Source organism: Clupea harengus, chromosome 12 (assembly GCF_900700415.2).
Source record: "Clupea harengus chromosome 12, Ch_v2.0.2, whole genome shotgun sequence".
Lineage (NCBI taxonomy): Eukaryota > Metazoa > Chordata > Actinopteri > Clupeiformes > Clupeidae > Clupea > Clupea harengus.
This window is the reverse complement of record NC_045163.1, coordinates 23554960-23579430: the sequence shown is the minus strand read 5'-3', so window position 1 is coordinate 23579430 and position 24471 is coordinate 23554960. Positions and strand designations below refer to the sequence as shown.

At 42.9% G+C, this 24471-nt stretch overlaps 3 protein-coding genes across 4 annotated transcripts in view; all 3 read right to left on the bottom strand.

Moving 5' to 3' along the window:
* Positions 1 to 1678, bottom strand: part of crb2a (crumbs cell polarity complex component 2a) — a 21849-nt gene extending 20171 nt beyond the window's left edge. The window contains exon 1 of the mRNA XM_012839862.3: positions 1160 to 1678. Within this exon, the coding sequence (XP_012695316.2) occupies positions 1160 to 1229 (70 nt within the window). The 5' untranslated portion in view covers positions 1230 to 1678. The remainder of the gene's footprint in view (positions 1 to 1159) is intronic.
* Positions 1679 to 10708: 9030 nt separating this feature from the next.
* Positions 10709 to 14998, bottom strand: cdk9 (cyclin-dependent kinase 9 (CDC2-related kinase)). 2 transcript variants are annotated; one of them, XM_012839906.3, is made up of 8 exons: positions 14895 to 14998; positions 14625 to 14738; positions 14059 to 14140; positions 13847 to 13946; positions 13590 to 13756; positions 12908 to 13079; positions 12033 to 12181; positions 10709 to 11567 (listed from the first exon to the last, which is right to left on the bottom strand). In XM_012839906.3, exons 1-8 carry the CDS (start codon positions 14933 to 14935, stop codon positions 11202 to 11204), a joined length of 1191 nt encoding a protein of 396 aa, XP_012695360.1. In that variant the 5' UTR covers positions 14936 to 14998; the 3' UTR covers positions 10709 to 11201. The 2 variants fall into 2 exon arrangements, with proteins under 2 accessions (XP_012695360.1, XP_012695362.1); XM_012839908.3 differs by having other exon boundaries at positions 13856 to 13946.
* Positions 14999 to 15491: 493 nt separating this feature from the next.
* Positions 15492 to 24121, bottom strand: fpgs (folylpolyglutamate synthase). The gene is made up of 15 exons (XM_031577550.2): positions 23537 to 24121; positions 22357 to 22485; positions 21963 to 22016; positions 21804 to 21868; positions 21289 to 21403; positions 20678 to 20755; positions 20446 to 20507; positions 19296 to 19398; positions 19065 to 19142; positions 18663 to 18810; positions 18161 to 18241; positions 17846 to 17996; positions 17424 to 17499; positions 17202 to 17268; positions 15492 to 17085 (listed from the first exon to the last, which is right to left on the bottom strand). Exons 1-15 carry the CDS (start codon positions 23678 to 23680, stop codon positions 16709 to 16711), a joined length of 1728 nt encoding a protein of 575 aa, XP_031433410.1. The 5' UTR covers positions 23681 to 24121; the 3' UTR covers positions 15492 to 16708.
* Between the last annotated feature and the right edge of the window lie 350 nt (positions 24122 to 24471).

Sequence of the window (24471 nt, the reverse complement as noted above, 5' to 3'; positions counted from 1 at the left end):
CTGAGAAACAAAATAACATGTGCTTGATCCACTGTTCTGAATCTCTTCAGTATAAAGGAAAAAAATGTATGAGAACTTTTTCTTTTCCTTTTTAGTCATTTTTAAAGCCAATCCCTATATGCTTGCGTGATTCAGCGCAACTACAGGCTCTTCTGTTGTAATCTTTATGGAAGTTTGATGAAAGTTGTGATTTTAATCAGACAAACGGCAGTTTTCATCCAAACAAGGGTTGTTCGTGGCCAAAGCAAACAGTGTTCGTTAAAAGTGATTAGCCCAAAATTCCAATCCTTCATAGGCACCCCGTAATGCCCTCGAAATTACTCAGAGCCTGTCGTCATGGTGACGGGGCAACAATGGCAGCGGCCCACCCCCCTTAGCTGTCTATACCAGACTCTCTTATTGGGGGTGCAGCGGGGGGGGGGGAGAGAAATAGGCCAAAAGAAGAAAAGACCCTTTCCGAGACCCTTGGCTGCACCGCACACCCATACTATACACCTCTCCAAACACGAGTGGGAGACAAGGAGAAAAGGGGGTGGCAGGCACTACTTTCAAAGCTTAGCAACAAGTGTACCAATCATTACACAGAGAGAGGGAGAGAGGTAGAGAGCATTGGAAGAGAAATCAAAAAAGAAACTCTTTAAAACTAACATGCCCAATTGTGTGGTGCATTTTTTGAATGTTTATTTGTGAATTTGTTTATTTGTGAAATATTGTGACTGCCAACATAACTTTTTAATAAAGTATATCTTTTTTACTTACACAACAAAATGTTTTAACGAGAGAAACCTACCTCATGATACTAAATGTTTTGAATATCTTGCATTTCAACACAATGTAATCTGTATTTAGTGGTATTTATTTATTTACTGAAAGGAAATTCAGATGAGAGTGCGTTAAGTAATAAATAAATCTGACCGCTCATCTGTTTGTTTGTTTTTACAACATAGACAATGGCACCCCTAAACTACTTGTCAGACTTTTTTCAAAACAGCCTTTATTAATAATATAAGTTCATTAACCTCAAAAAATCAATTAAAAGTCTGTGTTTGAAAAGCCTGGCAGAGAGTGGAACCTGCATTCCACAGGTACTGTACATTTCCGGCCTCTCATTATTTCGGTGGATGTAGATAAGTAGATATTAGGAAACGATATGACTCACCCCATTTGAACATCATCATAGTGATGAAGAGGACTTTGTGGAAACTTGAATGTATTCTGCTCAACTCCATGGCAAAAGCGAGGGACTTCAAGCCTTTTTGGAGCAAAAAAACAAAACAAAACAAAAACAAACAAAAAAACCAAGAGTTCACTTCAGTGTCTCTGATTCTGGCATCCTGGAGTTCGATAGTCCATTCAGCACTGCTCTGTGTCCGCCGTGCTACAGGCACCCATGCTCTGTCACTAATGAGCGCAGCGTTCCTCTGGACAGGCAGAGCTTGGCTGGGGTAAGACTGTGTAATCACCCAGGAAGTGAGGCGGCGGGGAAAACGTGGCCTGGAGCAGACGGAGTGGCCACTCCCACCCACACACTCCCTGCCAGAGCAGGTTCACTCGCTGTGACCCGCCTGGCTGACCTCACGCTTCAATGGGAACCCTGACTACTTGTGCTTCACATGGGGGCATCCCATTCAAATCTTCACCGACAAAACGGCAAGTTACCCCAGTGTGTACGAAGAGTGTGACTTATCACATCAGCAGCAGCCTGTTCACACACACACACACACACACAGAATCTTGAGCGTGTTCCGTGCACTTTTGTCCTTTTACGCCGAGCGGATTTTCCTGAAGTGTGGATCCATGTCATGGGGAGAGAAATCCACCTCGAGGCTTTCATGCCTCATCCATGGAAACACCAGCAGCACCAGTGTGATGGGTACTGCTGAGTGTGAGAGTGAGGGGGGCTTAACTCTCTGCAGAACAGCATGTAGTACAGCCTTGGTACAGCCACACTAAATCCCAGTCTCTTACTCAATGGGCATAGAGCCTGGTGGTTGAGTTTAAGCTCTCAGCACTACCAGGGACACACGTATAGCTTGCTCCTGACACAGGGACCTCACTAACAGGGACACACGTATAGCTTGCTCCTGACACAGGGACCTCACTAACAGGGACCTCACTACCAGGGACACACGTATAGCTTGCTCCTGACACAGGGACCTCACTAACAGGGACCCTCACTAACAAGGACCCTCACTAACAGGGACCCTCACTAACAAGGACCCTCACTAACAGGGACCTCACTAACAGGGACCTCACTAACCCTAACCCTCACTAACAGGGACCCTCACTAACAAGGACCCTCACTAACAGGGACCTCACTAACAGGGACCTCGCTAACAGGGACCTCACTAACAGGGACCCTCACTAACAGGGACCCACACTAACAGGACCCTCACTAACAGGGACCTCACTAACAGGGACCTGACTAACAGGGACCCTGACTAACAGGGACCTCACCAAACACCCCATCACTCAAGAGCCTAGATAAGGCCCCTCCCCACTGGTTCAGACACACAAACAATAGACGCTAATCATCAATCTATTGATCCATTTGTCTGATCAGATCTATAGATCCATTTGTAACTAACTTTTATCCCAGAACCCTAACGGCAGATAAACCATGGACAAAATAATGGACAAAGTAATGACTTGAGTCAGGGGGTTGTTTGGTAGGTCTGCTGAGTGTAACACGTTTCAGTTGCTCATGGCATTAGTCATGAGAATTATCTGTTGTTTAAGAAATGTTTTGTACGACCGCGTGAAGATCACATGCAAGAATAGCATGGAGTGTCCCAAGATGAAACCGCACTGGAAGGCAACGTGTGCTGACGAGATATGACACATGGCGCTACGCAGTAGGGGAGGATAGGACAGGCAAGCGCTCACAGGTCTGTCCTTGAAAAGATGCGTGGGTGTCAGAACTAGATACGGAGGCTTCCTTTTGACAGCCACGTGCACAGCAACAAGTGGTTTTGATGCAGCAGCAGCAGCAGCACATTCTGCTAGATCCTTGACTCATCAACATAAACAGGATGAACACGTCATCAAGTCTTAGCAAAGTACAGTTGTATTACACTGATTTGTTTTTAGGTGTTTGTCTACCACTGCGGGAAAACAAATGCTGAAAACTCCTGAGGGAACTCCTGAACCTCCAGTCAAGCATTATTAAATTACATTTATACACGGCGTTGCCATTTACCACACTGAATACATGTCAACAAGAATATTCATTTCAGCAGTACTCAATCAGCTACAGAATATACAGCCTATTCAACCGACCTGGTGATTTGTCCTCAATAAACATCTTTACATCGATGACACCTGCTGAGAGTAACAACTTAATCTCCTTACTACACAATCAAAGCGAATACAAATAACCCCATGCTATACAAACACTTGGTGGGCTACCTTGTCTACAGCTTTGGGGGCATCCACGGACAATCGGTCTGAGATATTTACTAGGAGAGCGCAGAAGTGGAGCTTCAGTTGAGACCAAAGTGGACAACTTTGAATACGCTGAGCTTCTTTCCAATTGGGGCATGGTGGCTTGATTTCTTACTAGTGTTCCAAAATATCTGAGATGAAATTGCCATTGAAAAAACTATGAGCATGAATGACACATCAGCCATCTGTAATCCTGTAAGAATGCTGCCCATAGTATTGGCATTGACAGTGGAGTCCACTGTTTGGCCGAAGCTGGAGACAGGACCACAGGACCACAGGCACTTTATGGGGTAACGAGCAGCTAATGCTGATTATAGCTGTGGTGCAATAAACCCGCTGGGCTGCGTCTACTCAAGCGTTTACAGCGGACAGTAAAAGCACGGAGGTCAGAGCATGAGGTGACAGAGCGAGGATGTGCCGCCACTGGGTCCAGTTGTTGTGTCCATCTGTTCAATATTTTAGACTCAAGATCTTCTATTGTGTGGTGAAGCCTGTTTTTTCTTTACTTTTTGGACCTTTGGACATTTTACATCAGAAGTAAATCTAAGACAAAGCAGAAATATGTATATGTAAACAATACTTATTTAGTCATAATATCTGAACATGTATTAAGTAAATAAAAGGCTGTTGTGTCCATCTGTTCAATATTTTAGACTCAAGATCTTCAATTTCACCATCAGAATGTTTTTTTTTTCATGAGGCTAACCGTGAGGGTAGGAGAGAGAGAGACAGAGAGAGAGGAAGGAGAGAAGCGTGAGGGAGGGAGAGAGAGGGAGGGAGAGAGAGAGAGGGAGAGAGAGAGAGAGAGGGAGAGGAAGGAGTGAAGAGTGAGAGAGGGAGAGAGAGAGAGACAGAGAGAGAGGAAGGAGAGAGAGAGAGAGAGAGAGAGAGAGAGAGAGAGAGGGAGAGGAAGGAGAGAAGCGTGAGGGAGGGAGAGAGGGAGGAAGAGGAAGGAGAGAAGCGTGAGGGTAAGCATGTGAAGACAATGCAGACACTGACCTACAGGGTTGGGCCCTGAAATTCATGGAGGGTTGATCAGTGAAGATCAGTGTTTCCTCAGCTTCCTCTTCATTCAAATTCACCTCATACGGCTAATGCTGATTGTCACGGACAGACACATGGACGTGAAACCAAATATTATTATTATATTAAATCAATATAGTGTATTATTATTATTATTATTACTATTATAATTATTATTAACCAAATATCTCTTAAAAGACAGGTGTGTGGTAATCCCTGTTCTTTCTTTACTTTTTGGACCTTTGGACATTTAACATCAGACATTTAAATCTAAGACAAAACAGATATATGACATGTATTTAAACAGTACTTATTTAGTTATAACCTCTAAACATGTATTAAGTATATAAAAGACTTGTACTAGAAAGCTTAATATTCACCGCAATGACCCTTCTGTTTTCAACATGGTCTATGAACTCACTGTAGTGTAAGTGCCTCAAATTGGATTAGGACCCTGAGCCAGCTATGGAAAATGAGATTATTTGTGAATTATGTCCGCATTTTAAGGCTATTATACCCAGGTGTTTCAAAATAAACACACACAGAGCAAGTACAAGTAGCTTGTGGTTGGTGTATGTAAAAAGTGTAACGAATGTCAAATTGCTTTATAGAACTGCCACATCAACAACTACATTAAACTGTGCAGTATGATATTTGTATCTATTTATAACTTTGGTATCACTGTCATTGTATGAAAGTTGAACAAGCTGATTATTAAGAGTTTATCAATTAGTACTTATCTAATACATTTGTAGAAACAAATAAACACCAATGAGTGATGAATCTTCTCAACTTTCCTTATTTCAGTATTGGTTTGTTAGTTTTCATGTTTAAAATGTACATTTCCTAATCTCTACAACAACTTTGATAAAATGAAATAAGCAATGAAACAGTGGTTTGCCTCATGGATACGTTAAGCACAATTCAAGCAGTTGGCACCCTACGCATCACCAAGACTTGAATGTAAAGCCTCTTGGCTAAATTTAATTAAATGATTAAAGAAACCAACAGGTAGCAGCTGTTAACAGAAGAGGAGGCCACTGCCAAGGTCTTCCACGGGGACCATACTCCTCCGCCTTTTGGTTCCGGTATATTATATATTATAATCCAGTCCATTTAAAATGTGCAAGGAGAAGAAATGTTGAAGCTTAATGAAACTATTATGTAACACTGTCTTTGAACAGATCATGGGCTCTCCTCTATGTCCGCTCTTTTTTCCACGTAGGGCAAATACTGCCCTCTTCTACAAGAAACAACAATGGGGTGATGTGGTAGTGATGTGGTTCTGTAGTCTGAGTTTACAGGACAACAAAGCATGTGCGTAAACGCTGCGGCATCGCTGCTGTCAATCTGAATTAAGGCGGGGGAGCAGGAAGTGTGGCCCCATTTAGAGTAGTAAGGAGATTAAGTTGAAGGGGACGAGTTGGCAGCGCAAGCAAGGACAGGGCTGTGGAGCAGACACCCACCTGAACCGTGTGCTCGAGAGAAGAGACTTGATGTGTTTGACGTACACACAGGTTAGGACCTGAGCCGTCAGGACTGACTGCACGAGGCTTCAGGTCCTTCTCAAATCATATAAATAGATGGGTCATCACAGCAGCTGAAACCAGCACCACGTTACTGTGATAACCGACAGCGTTGTAGTAATAGGATCATTTAGGGCTCGTGGAACATACAAGCTCCAAGAATACGCATGTCTTATGGAAGCAGTGTGGTTGTACGTTGTAAATATATTCTATAAATGGATTTAGAACAGGCTCTAAATGTACCTTTAGAACAGGCTCTAAATGTATCGCTACCAAGTGTGTTGATAAGATTCACTCCATGCAGATAATTCTATTCATGTGTAAATAACAGGTTTGACCATTACTGTTGAAGTTGTTTTATTAAGAGTTATATACACTGGGATCAGTGAAATGGACAAACCTGACATGCACTGACATGTAAAATGGTCTCTCGTTGAATCCACTTTAATCTTCATTGATAATGGGATGTAAGTGGCTGTAGATGGCTGAAGTCATTAACAGGGAGAGGTTACTCTGTGATGGACTAAGGATGGTAGATAGACATTTTCAGATTAGTGTGGTAAAGTGAGTTTATTACAAATTAAAGCCATCAAGAATGGTGACAGCAGTCACAGAATGGAAATGTTGTTAAAGGTTCATATTGAGTATCCCATGACCAGATCAAAAACTATGATTTAATGACATAACTTCTGACTGACGCCAGATATAGACTGATTCCCTTCAGAAAACCCATACAGAAATTAACAGCCCCACTTTCCTGGCTGTATTTTATGTGAAATTTCATTAAGCCAGATAATCTGCAGAATAAATCCTGGAAATCCACAAAATCTGGGGCATGCACTAGAAACTAAATCTTGAAGAGAACTCTGGATGCCTCTGTGTTTACAGTTTTTTCTCGATTGTTTACACACAAAAACTGGAACTTATGACACAATGACCACAACCTGTAACTCATGTGCCAACTCCCTAAACCAATTCTGCTAAACTCTAAGCACAATTATCTGCTTTAGACCCAGTTTTTAATTGTTAGCCACACTTTCTTCAAAACACAACATACAATTATCTGCTTTAAACACAGATTTTAATTGTAAACCACACTTTCTTCAAAACACAACACACAATCATCTCTACTTTGCACACTTCATCAATGCCAAAACCTCCTTGTGTTCAGACAGAACACACTGCTATTCAAATGGCAAAACTTCCATTTCCAAGGCTGTTGTGCAATTTGAAATCAAAGCTTTATTAAATAAGGACCACAGGTGAGCTCCTGGTTTGGAGAACAATGGATGGCAACATGGAAGGTAGAAGAGATCAGAGAGACAGAGGTGAGGGTAAGAGGACGAGAAGGAGGACGAGGAGGAAGAGGAAGAGCAAGAAGGAGAGCCATTATCTCTGATGAGATTCGGGCCACTGTGGTCAACCATGTGGTCAACCATGGTTTGACCATGCAGGAGGCTGGCCAGAGGGTTCAACCAAACATAAGCCGCTTCTCAGTTGCATCCATTCTCCAGACATTCAGAAGAGAGAATAGGTAAGAAACACTACTATGACAGGAAAACACTAGTTTGAATGCCTTATCAGGAGCATATTATTATTGTATTTAGAGTATTTTACATTGTACTGTATTTGGAAAATGACTGTAAACAAATACAAAGTGCAACCATTGATGACCAACACAAATTCCTAAACATCAATACAGTGAGCCTAGCCACAGTTGACCATGTTCTAAAGCGGAATACCTTGAGAATGAAGCAGGTGTACAGGGTGCTTTTTGACAGAAACTCTGACAGAGCCAAACAATTATGCTATGACTATGTGCAAGTAAGTCATGTAATATTTTTGTTGTTACTGTATATTTGTGTGTTGTTTTATATTTGAGTAAAAATATTATACAGTTATATTTTACTATAGGAGTAAGCGTACAGTAACACTGAACATGAAAAGGCTTAATGCTCCTGATAATGCCTTCATACTGGTGTTTTCCCATTCATAGTAGTGTTTTCCATTTAGCATATCAGTGTTCAACCGATGCTTAGAAATGTCTGCACATATATAGTGGTCTGTCTGTCATTTGAAAACAAAATACCCTTTTGAGGTGACAACATTGTTTTGAAAGCAAAGTAGCATTTTGCAGGAGATATAAAGGGTTTTGCATTTTGTGTGAGTGGTTTAGAGTTTTGAGAAAATGAGGCATGCTTTCAAAAAATGTGTGTAAGCAATTGAGAAAAACTGTAACAACTCTAGACCTGTCTCAAATCTTCCTTTCAGAGCTAAATTAATTGAAATAGTTGTTTTCAATCAACTCAGTAATTTTCTGAAATCATGATGTCGTTTTGACAAATTTCAATCAGGCTTCCGACCTCACTGTACTGAAACAGCTCTTATAAATATAGTGTTAAATGATACACAGCTGAAGACTGATTCAGGTGAAATATCAGTTCTGGTTCTCAGTGCTGCCTTTGACACTGTAGATCACAGAATATCGTTTGAAAAAGTGGATAGGAATCTTCACATCAACGTCCAGTAAGTTACAGAATAGATTTCAAGTGCTGCTACCAGTCTATAAATCACTGAATGGTTTGGGACCAGAAAACATCTTGAATGTGCTTAAAAACTATAAACAGAGTATATTCATGGGCTCAGATCAGCTAGCAGAGCCGAGTCCAAACCTTACATGGTGAAGCAGCATTTAACTAAAAATGCCTTTAGCTACATGAAGCTAGAACTAACTGCCAGAACTTGAATCTGTCAATGTAGAAAATGTAGCAATTGTTTAATCCAGGTTAAAAACATTTCTCTCTGTATGTGCCTATGATTGAGCTCCAAAATGTGTACTTTATTCTTACAGCACTTTACTCTTAATTGAATTACATTATTTATCTTTAGATTATGCACTTACTTTTAATTAGATTTATAATAAATGAAATATAAATAAATATATCCTCTATTGGATATAGATACATCCTTTATAAGGATAAGGAATATATAAATTAGACGGCTAAATCAGTAACCCTGCCTTGATAAATGCCACCAAGGTAGACAGAAATCCTTAATCTCTGGGAAAAACAATGCTTCAATGCCAACATCACACAGAATCCACACCAAATATAAATACCACTGGTCAGTCTGTGAAAACATGGTTGTTGTGCACTAGGTTGTGCTGCTTAACTGCTGATATGGAAGACCTTACCCCTTTGACATCGAGTCAAGAGAACCGAAGAAGCTTGAGCAGATCAGCACCAGGCAAGGATGCTGTGAAAGGCCCAGCCAGATAAGGGGAGTGTGCATTTCTAACCCCAGGCTTGAATAAAGCAGGGAGCAGGACACAGGTTAGAAAGACCATATGCAATGAAGGGGTCTGACTAGTAAAAGTGTGGAAAGGAACCACACAGTGATAGGTAGGACACTACAGGGCCAGCAAGACGTACCACTCCACTGAAGCGGGAGTAGTGAAAGCAGGTAAACACTAGAGCTGCAACGGTTAGTCGACGAAATCGACGACGTCGATTGTGAAAAATTGTCGACGATGATTTTGATTGTCGACGCGTCATAAAATATATATATAAAAAAAAATGTTTAAATATAAATATATAAATATATTTATTTAAATATAATTATTTTTTTTTGGCAGACGCTAGCAGAGCTACCGGTGATTTTCATTCGGCATTGCAATGCACTATAGGAAGTGCGAAATAGTGCATCTTTAACTAATAATAATTGACCATCATTGAGAAATAGCCTAGCATACAAATCATGCACCGTTTTCTTTTGCCCTCCGTTCTCATACCTTCATGTGCTGCATATCAGAAATGGCCGACTGAAAAGCGAATTATTCTGAGACGGCTCATGTTACCATGGAAACAATAAACAAAGCTAGCTTTAGTAGCTGCTGCATATGAGATATGGCTAACAGAAAAGTTGTCATTTTTCTCAATGATGGTCAATTATTAGTAGTTAAAGAAGCACTATTCCAGTATTTCAAAGAGAATGAGCTGTGGGAGCACAAGAACAGTGAGTGTCTAGCAGCAATTATCATACATAAATGATATATCTATAACTTATAGTAAGGTTTAAGCTTACATGTTGGAATACAAAACGTCTCATGGAGGATGCTTGCTAACGCTATTTCAGTTATGTTAAGTGCAATGTAGTGAATCAGTGAATTATCAGAGTAGCCTGTATTTTCGTTTGTTCTGAATAGTTAACCTCCTCCACTTAGCATTCTTCAAACAAAAGATAAAAAATATTTCATAAGTTGAATTTGAATGTCACTCACAGCCCAGTTATTCTTGCGTTATTTTGCACTTGCAGAGGCTTGATTGCTAATTTGAGTTACTTTTAAAACTTTATTTGAACCTTACTTTTAAAAGCATATTTGCACTTTAATTTGTATTACTATTTAATTTATGTATTATGATGATTACATTTGTTACTCAAATACATTTGAAATTCAAAATCCAACATTTTGAGTCGTTATTTTAATTTGCTATGGGAAATAATCATTAGATTAGTCGATTAATCGAAAAAATTGTCGATAGATTAATCGATTACCAAAATAATCGTTAGTTGCAGCCCTAGTAAACACAGGTCTATATATGTGTGCATATCTACCAACAGCTCTCAGATTGTGCTTGTGACTGTAAGGTGATACTATTCAGCTTCCTTACTGCAGTAATGCTAATGCTTCAGCAAAAAAACACAAGAGCATCAGATTTGTATCTGGAGGTTTATTGCTGTACTATACTCAGAAGTACCACATACATCAAGAAACAAACCCAGTACAACTATCCTCACTTTAAAAACAATATATATATATATAAAAAAAAAAATAAGAACACAAATGAAACCTTGACAAAATAAAAAAAAGAGAACAACCAACTCTGAGGTAAGTTTCAACAAGACCGCTCTGGCTTCCGACTTGAACGCTGCCTGGTTCGTCACGTAGTGTTTCCATAGCATCCTGCCTCTGTACACCTTTCACCTGGTCTCTGCTCCAAGACCACACAGTAGACAGCAAGCCTCCATCTCTTGGGCTCATATGTACAAGTCACCATATTCAGAGACCTAAAGAGATCTCTGTGACCCATTAGTCATACTGGGGAGAGGAAAACACGAGGATAACACATAAAAGGGCTCATTTTTTTGTCTTTTTGTTTTTTGTCACAACTGAGCCAAGTTTTTTCTTCAATACTACAGCCGCCCAAATCAAAACACCCGATCAAACTCTGTCTGACTTGTAGTGGTGGGGTTTCTGTTCTGATTGGCTGGCTGCTGGGGCATGTGACTTCTTCTCCTGGGCGGGGCCAGGTACTCGAACATGGATGTGTTGTGTGTGGAGAGCATGTTCTTCAGGTCAGACGGCATGGGGTCGGACCAGAAGAAGTCGTGATTCAGAGCGTCGTCGCTGTCTACTCGCTGGTTTGGATCGAGGACAAGAAGTTTGTCGATCAGGTCCAAGGCGTAAGGGTCTTTGACGTAGAACTTCAGTCGGTCTTTAACTTTCCTCTTCTGTCCTTTGGGTAGTTCCATCTTCTGATAGAGTTCATACTTCTTGTCCACGCCTGGCCAGACCTTTTGGAGGGATGAAAAGCACATTAGGATACAAGCAGTCACACATGACAAATATTCTGGTCTTCGCTAGCCTAGCAGTGGCAGAGGTCTATTAAACTTAAACGTATTTAGGGACAACCATGGGCCGACGTGGTGTAAATACATGAGAACGATCAACGTCAGTGTTCGAAAGTTCTAAACCAATCAAATTGCTCAGGACGACAAAGCTCAAAGTTACACTTCAGATTGAAATTGTAAAAGGGCAAAAGGTATGTGATGCTTCAGTCACCCTGTGGGCTGTTTGTAGAAAAGTAGCCATCCTAGTTAGCCGCTAGCTAGTAGCACGATTGTTGCGCAACAGTCTCAAAACATGTACTTTCCCCACACAGTGCCAAAGCCAGGTCTGGCCCCGCGTTATACATGTACATTATGTCCACACAAATACACAAAAGCAAAACCCTCCACAGAGACTGAGACTGGCTGTACCTCTGGGGTGATGGAACCGCACAGCTGGCTGATGAGCGTGAGCTGGTGCTGCTCTGTGTTGCCCTGCATGATGGGGCTCCTGGTCCACATCTCCGCCATGATGCACCCGGCTCCCCAGAGGTCAATGGGAGGGCCGTAGTCTCGCTCCCCTGCACACATCAGAATCAGAGTCAGAATCACGTTCATTGGTAAATTTGCACAAACAAGGAATTTGACTCCGGGTTAGGTGGCTCTCATTGTACTTACACAAAATATACAACACAACACAACACAACTGGCTTGAAGCAAGCGTAAAGACACCAAATTCTGACATGGAATTCTAAGATTATGGTTGAGAGAAATCTACGGGTTCTTTTGAAGTAAACCAGTAATAATAAAGGTAACTTCTTGAGGTCACATAAGGTTATGGGATATATCTCTCTCTCACACACACACACACACACACACACAAAATACCAGAAGATGAGCAGAAGCATGTTTGTTAATTCATGGAGAAGTGGACCACTTGGATTTTTTTTAAACAACAGAGCATCAATCTATTTTCAGAGCGTTGGGTTGAATTTACGAACACAGCCAAAGTAAGCATGGCCATCACGTAGTTGGTAGCCACAGGTAGCTCACTAGCCTATCAGTTAAAGTTAACAGTTAATCTGCTAGCTCAAAAGCTTGAGTGCTTAACTGAAGACCTATAGTGATCCGTTTGCCTCGACTAAGTTAATGTAAGGGAGGGATGCACAAATGTAGTGATGTACTGCCCCCAATCTCCTTGATCCGTCCTGATCTATATAGGACCAACAAAACACAGCCCACCCTCTAGATGCCAATGCTCTCTCTCAACATGTCTGTAATGTGCAGACGTCGGAAATACTGCTTACCCAGAAGGAGCTCAGGTGGCCTGTACCACAGGGTGACCACTCGGTTGGTGTAGCGGTTGCCCTGGCTGTTCTTGGCTAAGCTGAAGGCCCTCGCCAAGCCAAAATCTGCCAGCTTAAGGACGCCGTCTCGTGTGATGAGCACATTGGCTGCCTTCATGTCCCGGTGCAGGATCTAAGAAAGAGGACAATCACATTAATTAGGTCAGCCACATAAAAAAAAAAAAAAAAAAATCATCTGACCGGCGTTTTCTAGACAACTTTCCAACCCACTCCATTTCCATGTTAACGCCTTCCGTTGCCTTAATGTAAATCATCAATCAAGCTGTCTAATCAGCAGCGTCACTGCATCTATTTAGAAGGGTTTGCACCCGCTGGAAACGATCCAAACTAGGAAAAATCCGAGGCTTTGTCTGGTGTAGGCCATCGTGATGTCATTCCCAGCAGAGCCAAGACTCATGAGAAGCCACTTGGCAATGTTTTAGGCAATCAACCTTGTTCAATCTTCCATGCGTATGTAATCAGGATAGGCAAATGGGGCAAAGGTAATGAAACACCCAATGAACGACGACTGGCAAACAGTATTGTATTGAAAGCTGAGCTACTGACTATCAGTACGGTTTGTGACATCTACAGGTAAACTGCCTGTTTGTTTGTGTGCTGCTGCAGCCGAAGGATATCTTACCTTGTTTCTGTGGATGTAGTAGAGTCCATTCAGCAACATCTGCATCACCTTCTTGATCTCCGCGAGGGTGAACTTCACGTTAGCATTGCTGAGCAAGCCCGCCAGGTCATGCTCACAGAAGTCAAATACCAAGTATATGCTGCCCTTGTATCGGTTGAACTGGGTGGCTGAGGCAAAGAGAGAGCAGTCAAAAATCTACTCAGTGAGCCCTTATTTATATATATATATATATTATCGGGGGTTGGTGACACACTCACATATTTTACCTTTCGTTCTACAGATCTCAATCAAGTTGACAACATTCTCATGTTTGAGAAGCTGTAGAATCTTGATTTCTCGAAGAGCAGTGATGGGGAACTGCCGAGAAAAATGGGGAATGAGGCATGACTACACCATCATCGCCACATTCTGACTGACTAATGCCCCCTCTGTGTACGTATTTCTGTTCAACATGATAAACAAGCCTTACCCCTTCTTTCTCATTCTCCATTAGCACTTTTTTCAAGGCCACCTTTTTCCCAGTCTGCCTGTGTTTGGCTTTGAACACCTCCCTGGATCACAAAGATGAAAGTCAAACACCAAAATGGCATTAGGCATGCTTGTCTTTTCAATGCCTTACAATACATATCTGGGTAACGTTGTTGTGATTAACGGCTTGATGTGAAGAGTTTAGGTACGAATTATGTGCCTAAAAGCCGTTTATTTCGCATGCTATTAATTTATTCCTCACGTACACAAGCAACACAATGTTACACTATTGAGGTTCAAGTGGTGCTTCATAAACTCTAAACCGCCTACATGGTTCACACAATATCAGCATGGACAGTGCAAGAAGAGCATCAAGTATTAGCTTGATGCACCATACAGGATCTAACAGGCTAAAACTAATCTTTTCAGCGTTAGCTAGCTTTGTGAGTCATAAGCTAGCTTGCTAACTAACGTTAGCCAATGTCAAGGCTAGGTAACGCAGGACCTCTAGGTAAACAGTGACGTGACAAAAGGCCAAGTATCAAACAAATGTGGGTTTAGACGTACCCAAACGTCCCCTGGCCGATTTTTGCCAGCTTTTCATATTTTGAAAACTCGTCACAGAAGGGAAATTCCACACCATCGTAATACTTGGACATGATGGCGACATCCCGCTCCGGCCTACGGAAGTGAGGAGTTGGGCAAAACAACGAAATGTGTCATTATTACAGGACACATTTTCATTTTCCATATCTTGATTTGAACACGAAAGGGAGTAGTATTCAAATACTATGACAACAAATGCCAAAATGTTTAATATATACACTTTATACATACTTATCGCCGGCGCCGGAGTTTCCGGTTTTTTCTCGCTGCATCCTTGTTGACTTCTTCGTCCAGCACTGTTCACTTCCGGTGTTTCGATACTAAAACAAATTACCGCCACCTGCTGGCCGTCAGTAAATGTGTTGGTCCAACAAACCGAGCATACGGCACGACTCCAGAGAAGAAATGTACCTGTACATCAGTGGTTCCCAAACTTTTTACAGTCCCGTACCCTTTCAGACATTCAATCTCCAGCTAGGTACCCCCCCCCCCCCGTTTCAAAGGGTACATTCCGCGAATTCCGTCCGTTTTCCGTTATAGCGGAAATGTTATCGTTACGTTATCGCTTACCCTTAGTTTGGGAACCGAGGCTGTAGATGAATGCCTGTGTTTATCATACACACAAAACAGAGTTCATCCGATCCATCCACGGATCAGATAATATTCGTACAGCGAGGCAAAACTGAAGAAACGGATATTGTTTTGCATGTATGACACCATCAATAATTGCAACTTTCATTATAATCGATGTGATTTTACCTCTTTAGGCTAAGAGTATGAACTCTTATGACACGCACACACACGGTCAGAGAGAGAAGCCAAAAGCAGTTAGTGTTGAAATATTTAATACAAACAACTCTCCTATATTTTATTCCATTAAATACATCATTTTTGATTTAATAGAGGAATTTAAAAGAATGCTCAGGTGCACAGTAAGTTACAACACCCCCACCCTCAAAATGTTTCCATATCCTCTCACTCACTGGGCTCTTCTACCACAGAAGTTGACCTATTATAGATCCCAGAGTAAAGACACTCAAACTTTTGTGTTGTGTGCAGTGCCAGTATGTTTGACTGGTGGCTTCCTCAAGGAACAAGTGTACGTGACAGGAGCGAGAGTGAGATCAAACGTATTTCAGAACAGGTCCATTCACAACGTCTGGATAAAATCTGGACAAACCTCACACAGATGACACACTGATCTCAGAAACAAAAAAACAGCTAAGCTGAGGGTGTGTAAACTATTTGTACAGCTGAAAGTGTGGTTTGTAGATAGTGTGTACTGTCTTCCACACTATATAGGGAGCATATTAGCACATTACTAGTCAGTCAGGCTAGTCTAGCTCTAAACCAATACCATATACAACATGATCCATCTGGACAATTATATTACAATTCTCATTCAATACAAATCGCTGGGAATAACCCTGCAACACTTATTTTAGCTGGTTTTCAAAGGACAATAGGTATTCACCAAGAAAATCAACCAAAAAAATGTTAAACTAAAGATACAATTACACAAAAAAAAAGATCCACATTCACACAACTCATTGCCATTTGGTACAAAAGCGCAATGAACCAGTTCATCCTTACAGAGACATTGTGATTTTAAAAAAAGGAGCTCCATTAGGAGGAAGTCACACCCTCACACAAAAAAAAGAAAAGGGTAAAGCATAAATGTAATTTATCTTAGGAGTACAAAACCCTTTTCCCCCAAAAGTTCCTGTAAACAGCTGGCTTCAAGTATGAAGACGTTTTTTTTTATGTGTCACGGTGGCACTGTAAGGCACCAACCAAAGAATTTGGCTTTGCTCAACATAATAAAGTGGGGCACCAGAATAAAAGACATTTAGTTACCGCTCTCTGACGGCATTACACTCTATGTGTGAGTGTACTAAGTGCTATAACCTCCTTGACTCTCCAGTGGGTGGACATCTGATCGATGTCTCCCAAGGTTAACTCATCACTCTACCAACAGACAGAGGAGTTTGACAGTGCTCTTACACACCCAGTGCAAACACAAACACACAGCACCAGGCCTTTTCTTAAGAGGAAAATACGGGGTCCAGGTGTTTGAGGGCTCCCCCGACCAGGTGCAGGCTTCCGGCAATGAGGACGTGGATCTCGGTGGCGTCGCGGAGCGCCGAGGCCTTGGCGGCCACACTGGGCTTGACGGGGATGACCCGTTTGCCTGGGTCGGCCAGCACAGAGTCCCTGCCCTGCGTGATCCACTGGAGGGCGCTGAGGATGCAGGGGAAGACCAGTGTGTCGTTCCGGCGCTCGGCAACCCGAGGCAGGGTACCCGAGATCAGGAGCTCCGCCCCCGGCTTCTCGCCCTGGCCAGTCAGCAGCCTCCAGCTCTGCTGGTTGTCCAGGCAACGTGTGAGCATGTTCTCCACGGAGACGTTGAAGTTCTGTTGGTCTGCCAAGAGAAAGAGAAAAAGAAACCAATTACAGCTCCAGCTTCCCCTCACTGTAAACATGAAGACAATACACAGCAGCCAGTGCACATGTTTAACTCCAGTCCGTGTTCTTTACCTGCGTTACACGTAGCTATCGTCTCCGTAATATTGGGGCAGAACACAGCAAAGTCAAAGTGGTATGGCTACAAAAAAAACAAAACAAAAAACAGAAACAGATGCACAAGTTATTTAGCTTGTTTAAGATGAAAATTCTGCCATAATTGTATCTATTATGGTTGCTTCCATGGCAGCTTTCCCCTGAGCCGCTCTCTACTGTGTAACTGCGTTGCAGACTCACCACAAGAAGCTTCAGCATGGCGGCACAGTCTCTCTCCCCCGTGGCATTGAACAGTAGCACCCTCACCACCGGGCCTCTGTACACGTAAACACACACAAGGCCCATCCTATGGTTTAGATTTGGGTAGAGCACAAACACTCACCCTCTCTTCAGGGAGACAATGAAGTGACCCAAGCCGCCAGCTATTTAAACCTAATACAACAGGTTCAATCCAGTTGTTTGTGAAAGGTGAGCATTATGTAAGAGTATTATAAAGCCCTCTACAAGAAGGGTAGGGCACCTGTAGGATTACGTCTCGATCATAAAGCATAAAAAGAGTGTGATGACAGATGAAAGAGGAGATGAAAGACAGAGTAGAGAAGAGTGAGTGTGTGTGTGTGTGTGTGTGTGTGTCTGGGGGGGGGGGCAGTATGAGAACTGACCCAGCCATGCTCTCGCGTTGGGCAGCAGCCTCGTTGAACCAGCGGGCGCAGGCTAGCATGCTGCCCGTGGTGTGCGCTCCGTCCAGGTAGTACGTGAGGTGGCCGCGCCTCAGGGTCTGCGTGCGGCCAGGCCACACCGTGTCCGCCAGGCCTGGTTGATGAAATACCATCAGACTTTTAAAGCTTGAATACAAAGAGAACACGGCACACCCTCACTTCTCACACACTTAGCAGTCATGCAAGACATAAAGGAGCAATTCCAATATGATGTTCCCCAGGTGGCCAGTCTTAGGAGGGCTACAAAGAGGTGCTGACCTTTCACTATGACGGGGCTGGGCTTGAACGCTTTGGCCTGGATCACGCCACTGAACACGGCCGCAGAGGGGAGGTGCTTATCTGGAAGACAGAATACCGTTACTCAGGGCTCGGCTGATAATGTCTGGCTGCTTTCCACTCTGCACTGAGTGCAATAATTACTGATGGCATTCTTATCAATAAAAGTAGCATTTCAACACATCTGCATAATATTGCTGACGAGTTCACTTCATACAGTTCATGAATGAAAGGTAGAGCACAATACATGCACAAAAACATTTACAAACATTTGAACAAAAAGAGCAGAGGATGCGAAATGTGTGTGTGTGTGTGTGTGTGTGTGTGTGTGTTTATATCGGTATCTGTATTTGCTCCACTATCAAGCGTATATGTGTGCGTGTACACATCAGGTAGGCAGTGTCGCTGGAGCCAACTGTATTTGCTCCACTATCAAGCGTGTGTGTGTGTGTGTGTGTGTGTGTGTGTGTGTGTGTACACACACCAGGTAGGCAGCGTCTCTGGAGCCAACTGTGGCTGAGCTGCAGGGCCAGGGTGGCGTTGCTGCACTGGTGCTGCCCAGCCAAACCCAGACGCAGGATGCCCTCATCTACCGGATACTCGCTCAGGTCAGGACACACAGAGAGAGAGCACTAGAGAGAAAGAGAAGGAACAAACATCAACATCCACTTCTGACGGCAGGGAGACATATTTGGACGACTTTGTAGGAGATGGAGGGAGAACGGATAAAAGAGTTTAAGAACTGGGTCAAAGGTCAAAAAGTCTCTGTGACATGGGCGTATTTATTTAACACACTTCAGGAGCCTAACAGCCTTAGTCTATGGCCGACACCACAACGGTAGCGGTCTGGGGTTATTTTGGACTAGTACACAAGAGCAGGCCTTACTCCCATTTCTTCTGCTCGCTGTTGGAGGACAGTCAGGGGCCCCTCGGGTTGCTTCACTGTGAAAGCTGGAACTCCTGGCTGGGTGCCACACACACACACACACACACACACACACACACACACACACACACACACACACACACACACACACACACACTTTAGATTTCAGAAAATACCACGTTGAGGTCAAAGGTTCATAAGTCAGAAAGAAAAAAAATCAAACAAACTCACCTTAAAAATGCCACCTTTCTGCCATGCTATCTTCTCTATGGTGTCTCCCAGGATACTCGTGTGGTCTATTCCAAGCGAAGATATTCCACATACCCATGGTCGTCTGAGAAAATGACAAATCATACTAATAAAATACATGCCACTTTGTAGTGTTCGCACAGTTAATTACAGTTACACAAGATCGTTTGATTTCATACAGTCAATGAACTTCATCACTTGGCACGTGCATGTGTGACCATCTGTGTTTGTTTTAAATGTTTACTCCAGTAAGATGTTTGTGTCTCCTCAGGGCCACCTTGGCCTCCCTCCTGAAATGGCTGCTAACAAGGTGATGTATGTGAACAGTTCATGAGGGGTGGAAAGGCACGCTATAGGCCAAAATGGAGGGTCATCATGAGGGGTGGAGAGGCACGCTATAGGCCAAAATGGAGGGTTATCATGAGGGGTGGAGAGGCACGCTATAGGCCAAAATGGAGGGTCATCATGAGGGGTGGAGAGGCACGCTATAGGCCAAAATGGAGGGTCGCTCCGAGAGCCTGAGTGCACACAAAGCCAACATTAGACACGCTGGGATGAGTGCTCTGGAACAGAACCAGGGGACCCATAGCAGGGGGAGGGGAGGAATCAGGGAGGACTACATGTGACAGGGAGAGGGAGGGGGGGAGAGAGAGAGAGAGAGAGAGAGAGAGAGAGAGAGAGAGAGAGGGATTGAGAGAGAGAGAGGGAGGAAGAGAGAGAGAGGAAGGGAGAGAGAGAGAGGGATTGAGAGAGAGAGAGGGAGGAAGAGAGAGAGAGGAAGGGAGAGAGAGGGAGGGAGAGAGAGAGAGGAAGGGAGAGAGAGAGAGAGGGAGAGAGAGAGAGGAAGGGAGAGAGAGGGAGGGAGAGAGAGAGAGACATAGAAAGAATAAAAAAAGGAAAAGATAGAAAAAGAAAACAGAACAGATAGTTGATTTGATATGAGATGAGATGTAATTCCTTATGCTATTGGTTGGGGACGGTCCATAGCCAATCCTCTCACAGAGAGAGAGAGAGAGAGAGAGAAAGAAAAAGAGAATGAGAATCAGGGGAATCTGACAAAACCAGTTTGGGGTTTTAAGCATTAGTTACCCTGTAACTAAAATGTGTTATTGTTTATTAACTCCTCCTTCACCTGATGATGTTTGTGCAATCATAGGCTCCACCTATCCCAACTTCAATAACCGCCAAATCCACCTGCAACAGCAAGATCACACATCAAATTCAAACATGACCACAGACCGCACCAGAAACTATTTTTTCCTAACTGCCGTTTGCTCACTAGCTGACAGGCATTTCAACTAAGGTGGATCACATGTCTGCCCTTGTCGTAAAAAGCATGCGGACAAAGGAGTTGAGTAGTCTACCTTTTCTTGAAGAAAGATGTGGAAGGCCAGGATGGTGAGAAAACGGAAGTAAGCTGGCATCAATCCCCCATGGCAGTCCTGAAGGAATCAGTGAAGGTCACACAGAAAGGTCACTATGAGGACAAGCCTCCCCCACATGCCATTGACCTCAATTATTACTTTGTATGCAAGTGAGGAGGAGGACACTGAGGTCACTGAACTAAATGAAGAAAGTGTGCAGATGTCACATGAGGAAGCGCACAATCATTAAGAAACACACCGCCTCACATTTCCCCCGCAATACCCGATTAGATATAGCCATGGGGCTGGTGGCACGGCAACCATGAGGAATAGACTGACTGTGTTAGCGCCAGAGCAAAGCCACAACTACGGCTCTTTTCCCCTTGCGCAACCAGACTGCAATTTGCTTGATTTTGCATTTGTATGAAAAACAAAGCTATGCTCAAGCAATGAGCATATACAATATTTTGCTTCTTGATTCACATTTTCCTGTACAGGTTGGGTTTCCTTTTTATTTATTTATTTTTAACTTTGTTCCATATCAGTTGCAGATGGATTGTGGCAAACACAGACGTATCTGGAGTCAAGCGGAGTTCACCAGTTTCACCCACCTTAGTCTCGTCCAGCCGGCCGTATACCTGCCAGAAGTACTTTGTGAAGAGCTCCTTGCTAATAGGTTGACCATTAATCCGGATTCTCTCCCTGACTTGTACCAAATGAGGTGAACTGAAATTCACAAAGACTTGAAGAATAAGTACCTTAAAAGATATCATCAAATCAACAAAACAAATGCAAGTATAGCACACAGGAAATACTTTATCGCCTTCATTCACCCATTTCACTTTAAAATCAACATGAAGGTAAACTTTTACACGGAGTTAATCCTTAATAATGCAAAAAAAAATTCTTTTGAAACATTCACTTATTTTCAGAGAACTGCTCCAAGTTGGTCATAAGCCAAAAGGAGGCGTGCAGAGCAAGGTCCAGTGCGACGCCTCTGGCTGTCATTCAAACATGAGATTACACAACCCTGAGAAAGCATATTATATACTTGCTAGTACTTGCTAGTAAGTGGTTAGCTTATACTAAACACCCACGAGCAAACCCATGCAGTTAGGTATGATACCTGTAAAATCCAGTACGAAAGCCATAGCTTCTGAGAATCTGCTCGGTGAACGCACATGTTGATCCCTAGGGTAAAGAAAGAATGTTAGAATGCAAGCACATCAATATAAAAGGGGCTCTTAAGTTAATAAGCACATATGGATAAACAAACACAACTCACCTTGCCCTTTGTTCCAGTGACGTGAATAATATTTAAATGGTCCAATTCCTCTACCTGAGTGTGCAAAACACATTTCAATATAATGAAGCAGTTGTTCACAGATGTTGTGTAAAACATGTGGGCTGTGTAAGTGGTCTTGAGCAACACAAACTGTTTAAGTGCTTTAAGTGGTTTGCATGCGTCTTCGAAATTAACTTAAGATGAACACGGGAACTCAGCAGGAAAAGACATTGAGTGGGACACACTAAACTTGCACAAATAAATCAATCAGGGTAAAGACTATACAGCCAACAGAAGCATTAGTGCTGAATGTGCACAAGGTTAAGCCATAAAGGAGGAAAGGGACAGAGAGAGAGACAGAGAGAGAGAAAAAAAGAGAGAGCGGTGGACTGACCGTGAGGCCTGCTCGTTGCAGAAAGCCTTTCATGGCCTGGAGCTGGTGTTGTGGAGGGCCCCGCTCCCGACGCACCTGCTCCAGGACGCTGGCATTGGTCTGCAGTGTGTTGAGTGTGCACACCGCATCCTGGAAGAGAAGATCCACAGTCGCACTATCACTCCACTGGAATCTCTTGACAAACCACTTGTACACCTTATAGTTCAGGGCCCGGACACAAACAGATCCATAGAGCATTCTCTCTATGGGACAACCTTCAACTCATTTTGCCACAAGGCCCTCACACAATTCTGTTATCATTTACCATAGTGAACTGAATATAGTTAAATACAAATGCAATTTTTTTACTCGCTGTCCATGTCTGTTTGCGAGCCAACTACAGCACTGAACCCGTGTATGCAAAGATACTGCAGATACTGCAGTGTGTCCTTTCATAATATTTAGTTAATGTTTGATAACTTGCACAAGACAAGTCCAGTTCGATAGGAATTCATCACTCTCGTCTGTGCTGGTACTACACATGCAAACTTAGTACTTCTTACTCTAATGTCAGTGAAAAAAAAACAAAAAAAAACAATCGGCATTCAAGACAGAGGACCAAACGTACTCCCCACACTACCAACATTATGCCGTAGCGTCACAACCTCTGGCAGAACACGCGCATCGAGTTTCACACTTGGCTCATTCGTGTGTGTTAACCCCCGCGTGAGCTAACGTTACTTGCAGCCAATCATTCTTATGCCATTCTACACACCCTATACTAGGAAAACGGCCAAACTGTCGACCAAAATACACGTACTGAATTGAATGTCAACTTTATGTACGCCTCCGTTTCCAACGAAGCATACGATAGCTGTCTAGCTAGCACTACCATGAGCGCCTTAACGGTAACCAGATAAGTTAACTTAGCTGACATTATACTGTCAACACCCCTTAAAGCACAAATCCAAGCAGTTGGCTGATGCAATCCGTCCAATATTAACCTATCAGAAACGAAATGGCTCCCCAACAGAACAACACTGACGTTGAAGTTAGCTATGTACCAACTAGCCAGCCATCTCCCTAGACAACAACAGTGTTTGCAAAGTCGGAAACTTTGCTATCAGTGCATTTCAAAATTAGCTAGACGATGCATGTGTAACGCTACTGAAATGATGACAATTCGATTAGATCATCTTACCTGATACTCCATTCTTGTAAAACGAGGGGCCGCTTTTGTGCTAGAACACCTCAAAGACCCTTGAATAAAGTTCAGCCAGCTTCTCTGAAGTCGCAAGGCGGTAAATACAGAGCAGTGGCTCCACACGCGGGAGAATTGTACCATGGTGAGAGGTGACAGCGCAGGAAGATGCAGCCAAATTAGGAGAGTATTCCTGTTGCGGACGCCGTTACGTTGCAAATGTTGTCATGCCACGCCTCCGTCTCAAATCAACTCAGAATTATGTTTTGTAGCTATATTTATAATATTCTGCATTTAGTGACAGAAAGAAGAGTAATGAGCACAGGTTGACATGTCCATAGCCACAAACAAAAATACAACAGCTTAAGCTGTCATCAGTGTTAAGGTAAAGATATTGCCAGGTCTCCAATGATATTCCAAGTTTAAAGTAAAAAAAGACGGCATGTAGGCGCTGCAGACCGTCCAAACGTTCAAACGTCACCTAAAGTCACATTCGACTCCACGAGTGCGCACGTGGATCTGTCAGGGCTATTTTAGCGTCTACATTTTAACTGACTTCCCTTCCGCCCTTTTCCATTAGCCTCAGAACAGCATTTGAAGCATTTGAAGACCATGTGCGATACTGCCATCTAGTGTACCGGTGCAAAATGGCTTAGTGTCAGGCCACGAGGGGTCAGTGTTTCTCCATTAACCTTTGGGTGAGAGAGTTCAGTGTTAAGTGTGCATTGTATGTGAATTTTCATCTAGTCACAACGAGTAGGCTACATTCAGGAGCTGTGCAAGTTTTAGTTTAAAGTCTTGAGTGATTTATGACGACTAATAGGACGATAATCTGTCACATAACCATAGTATACCACAGAACTGCAAATTAATAAAAAAATATGCATTACTCATAAGTGTACAACTAAACAATTATATCACTGTCTACATTTTCA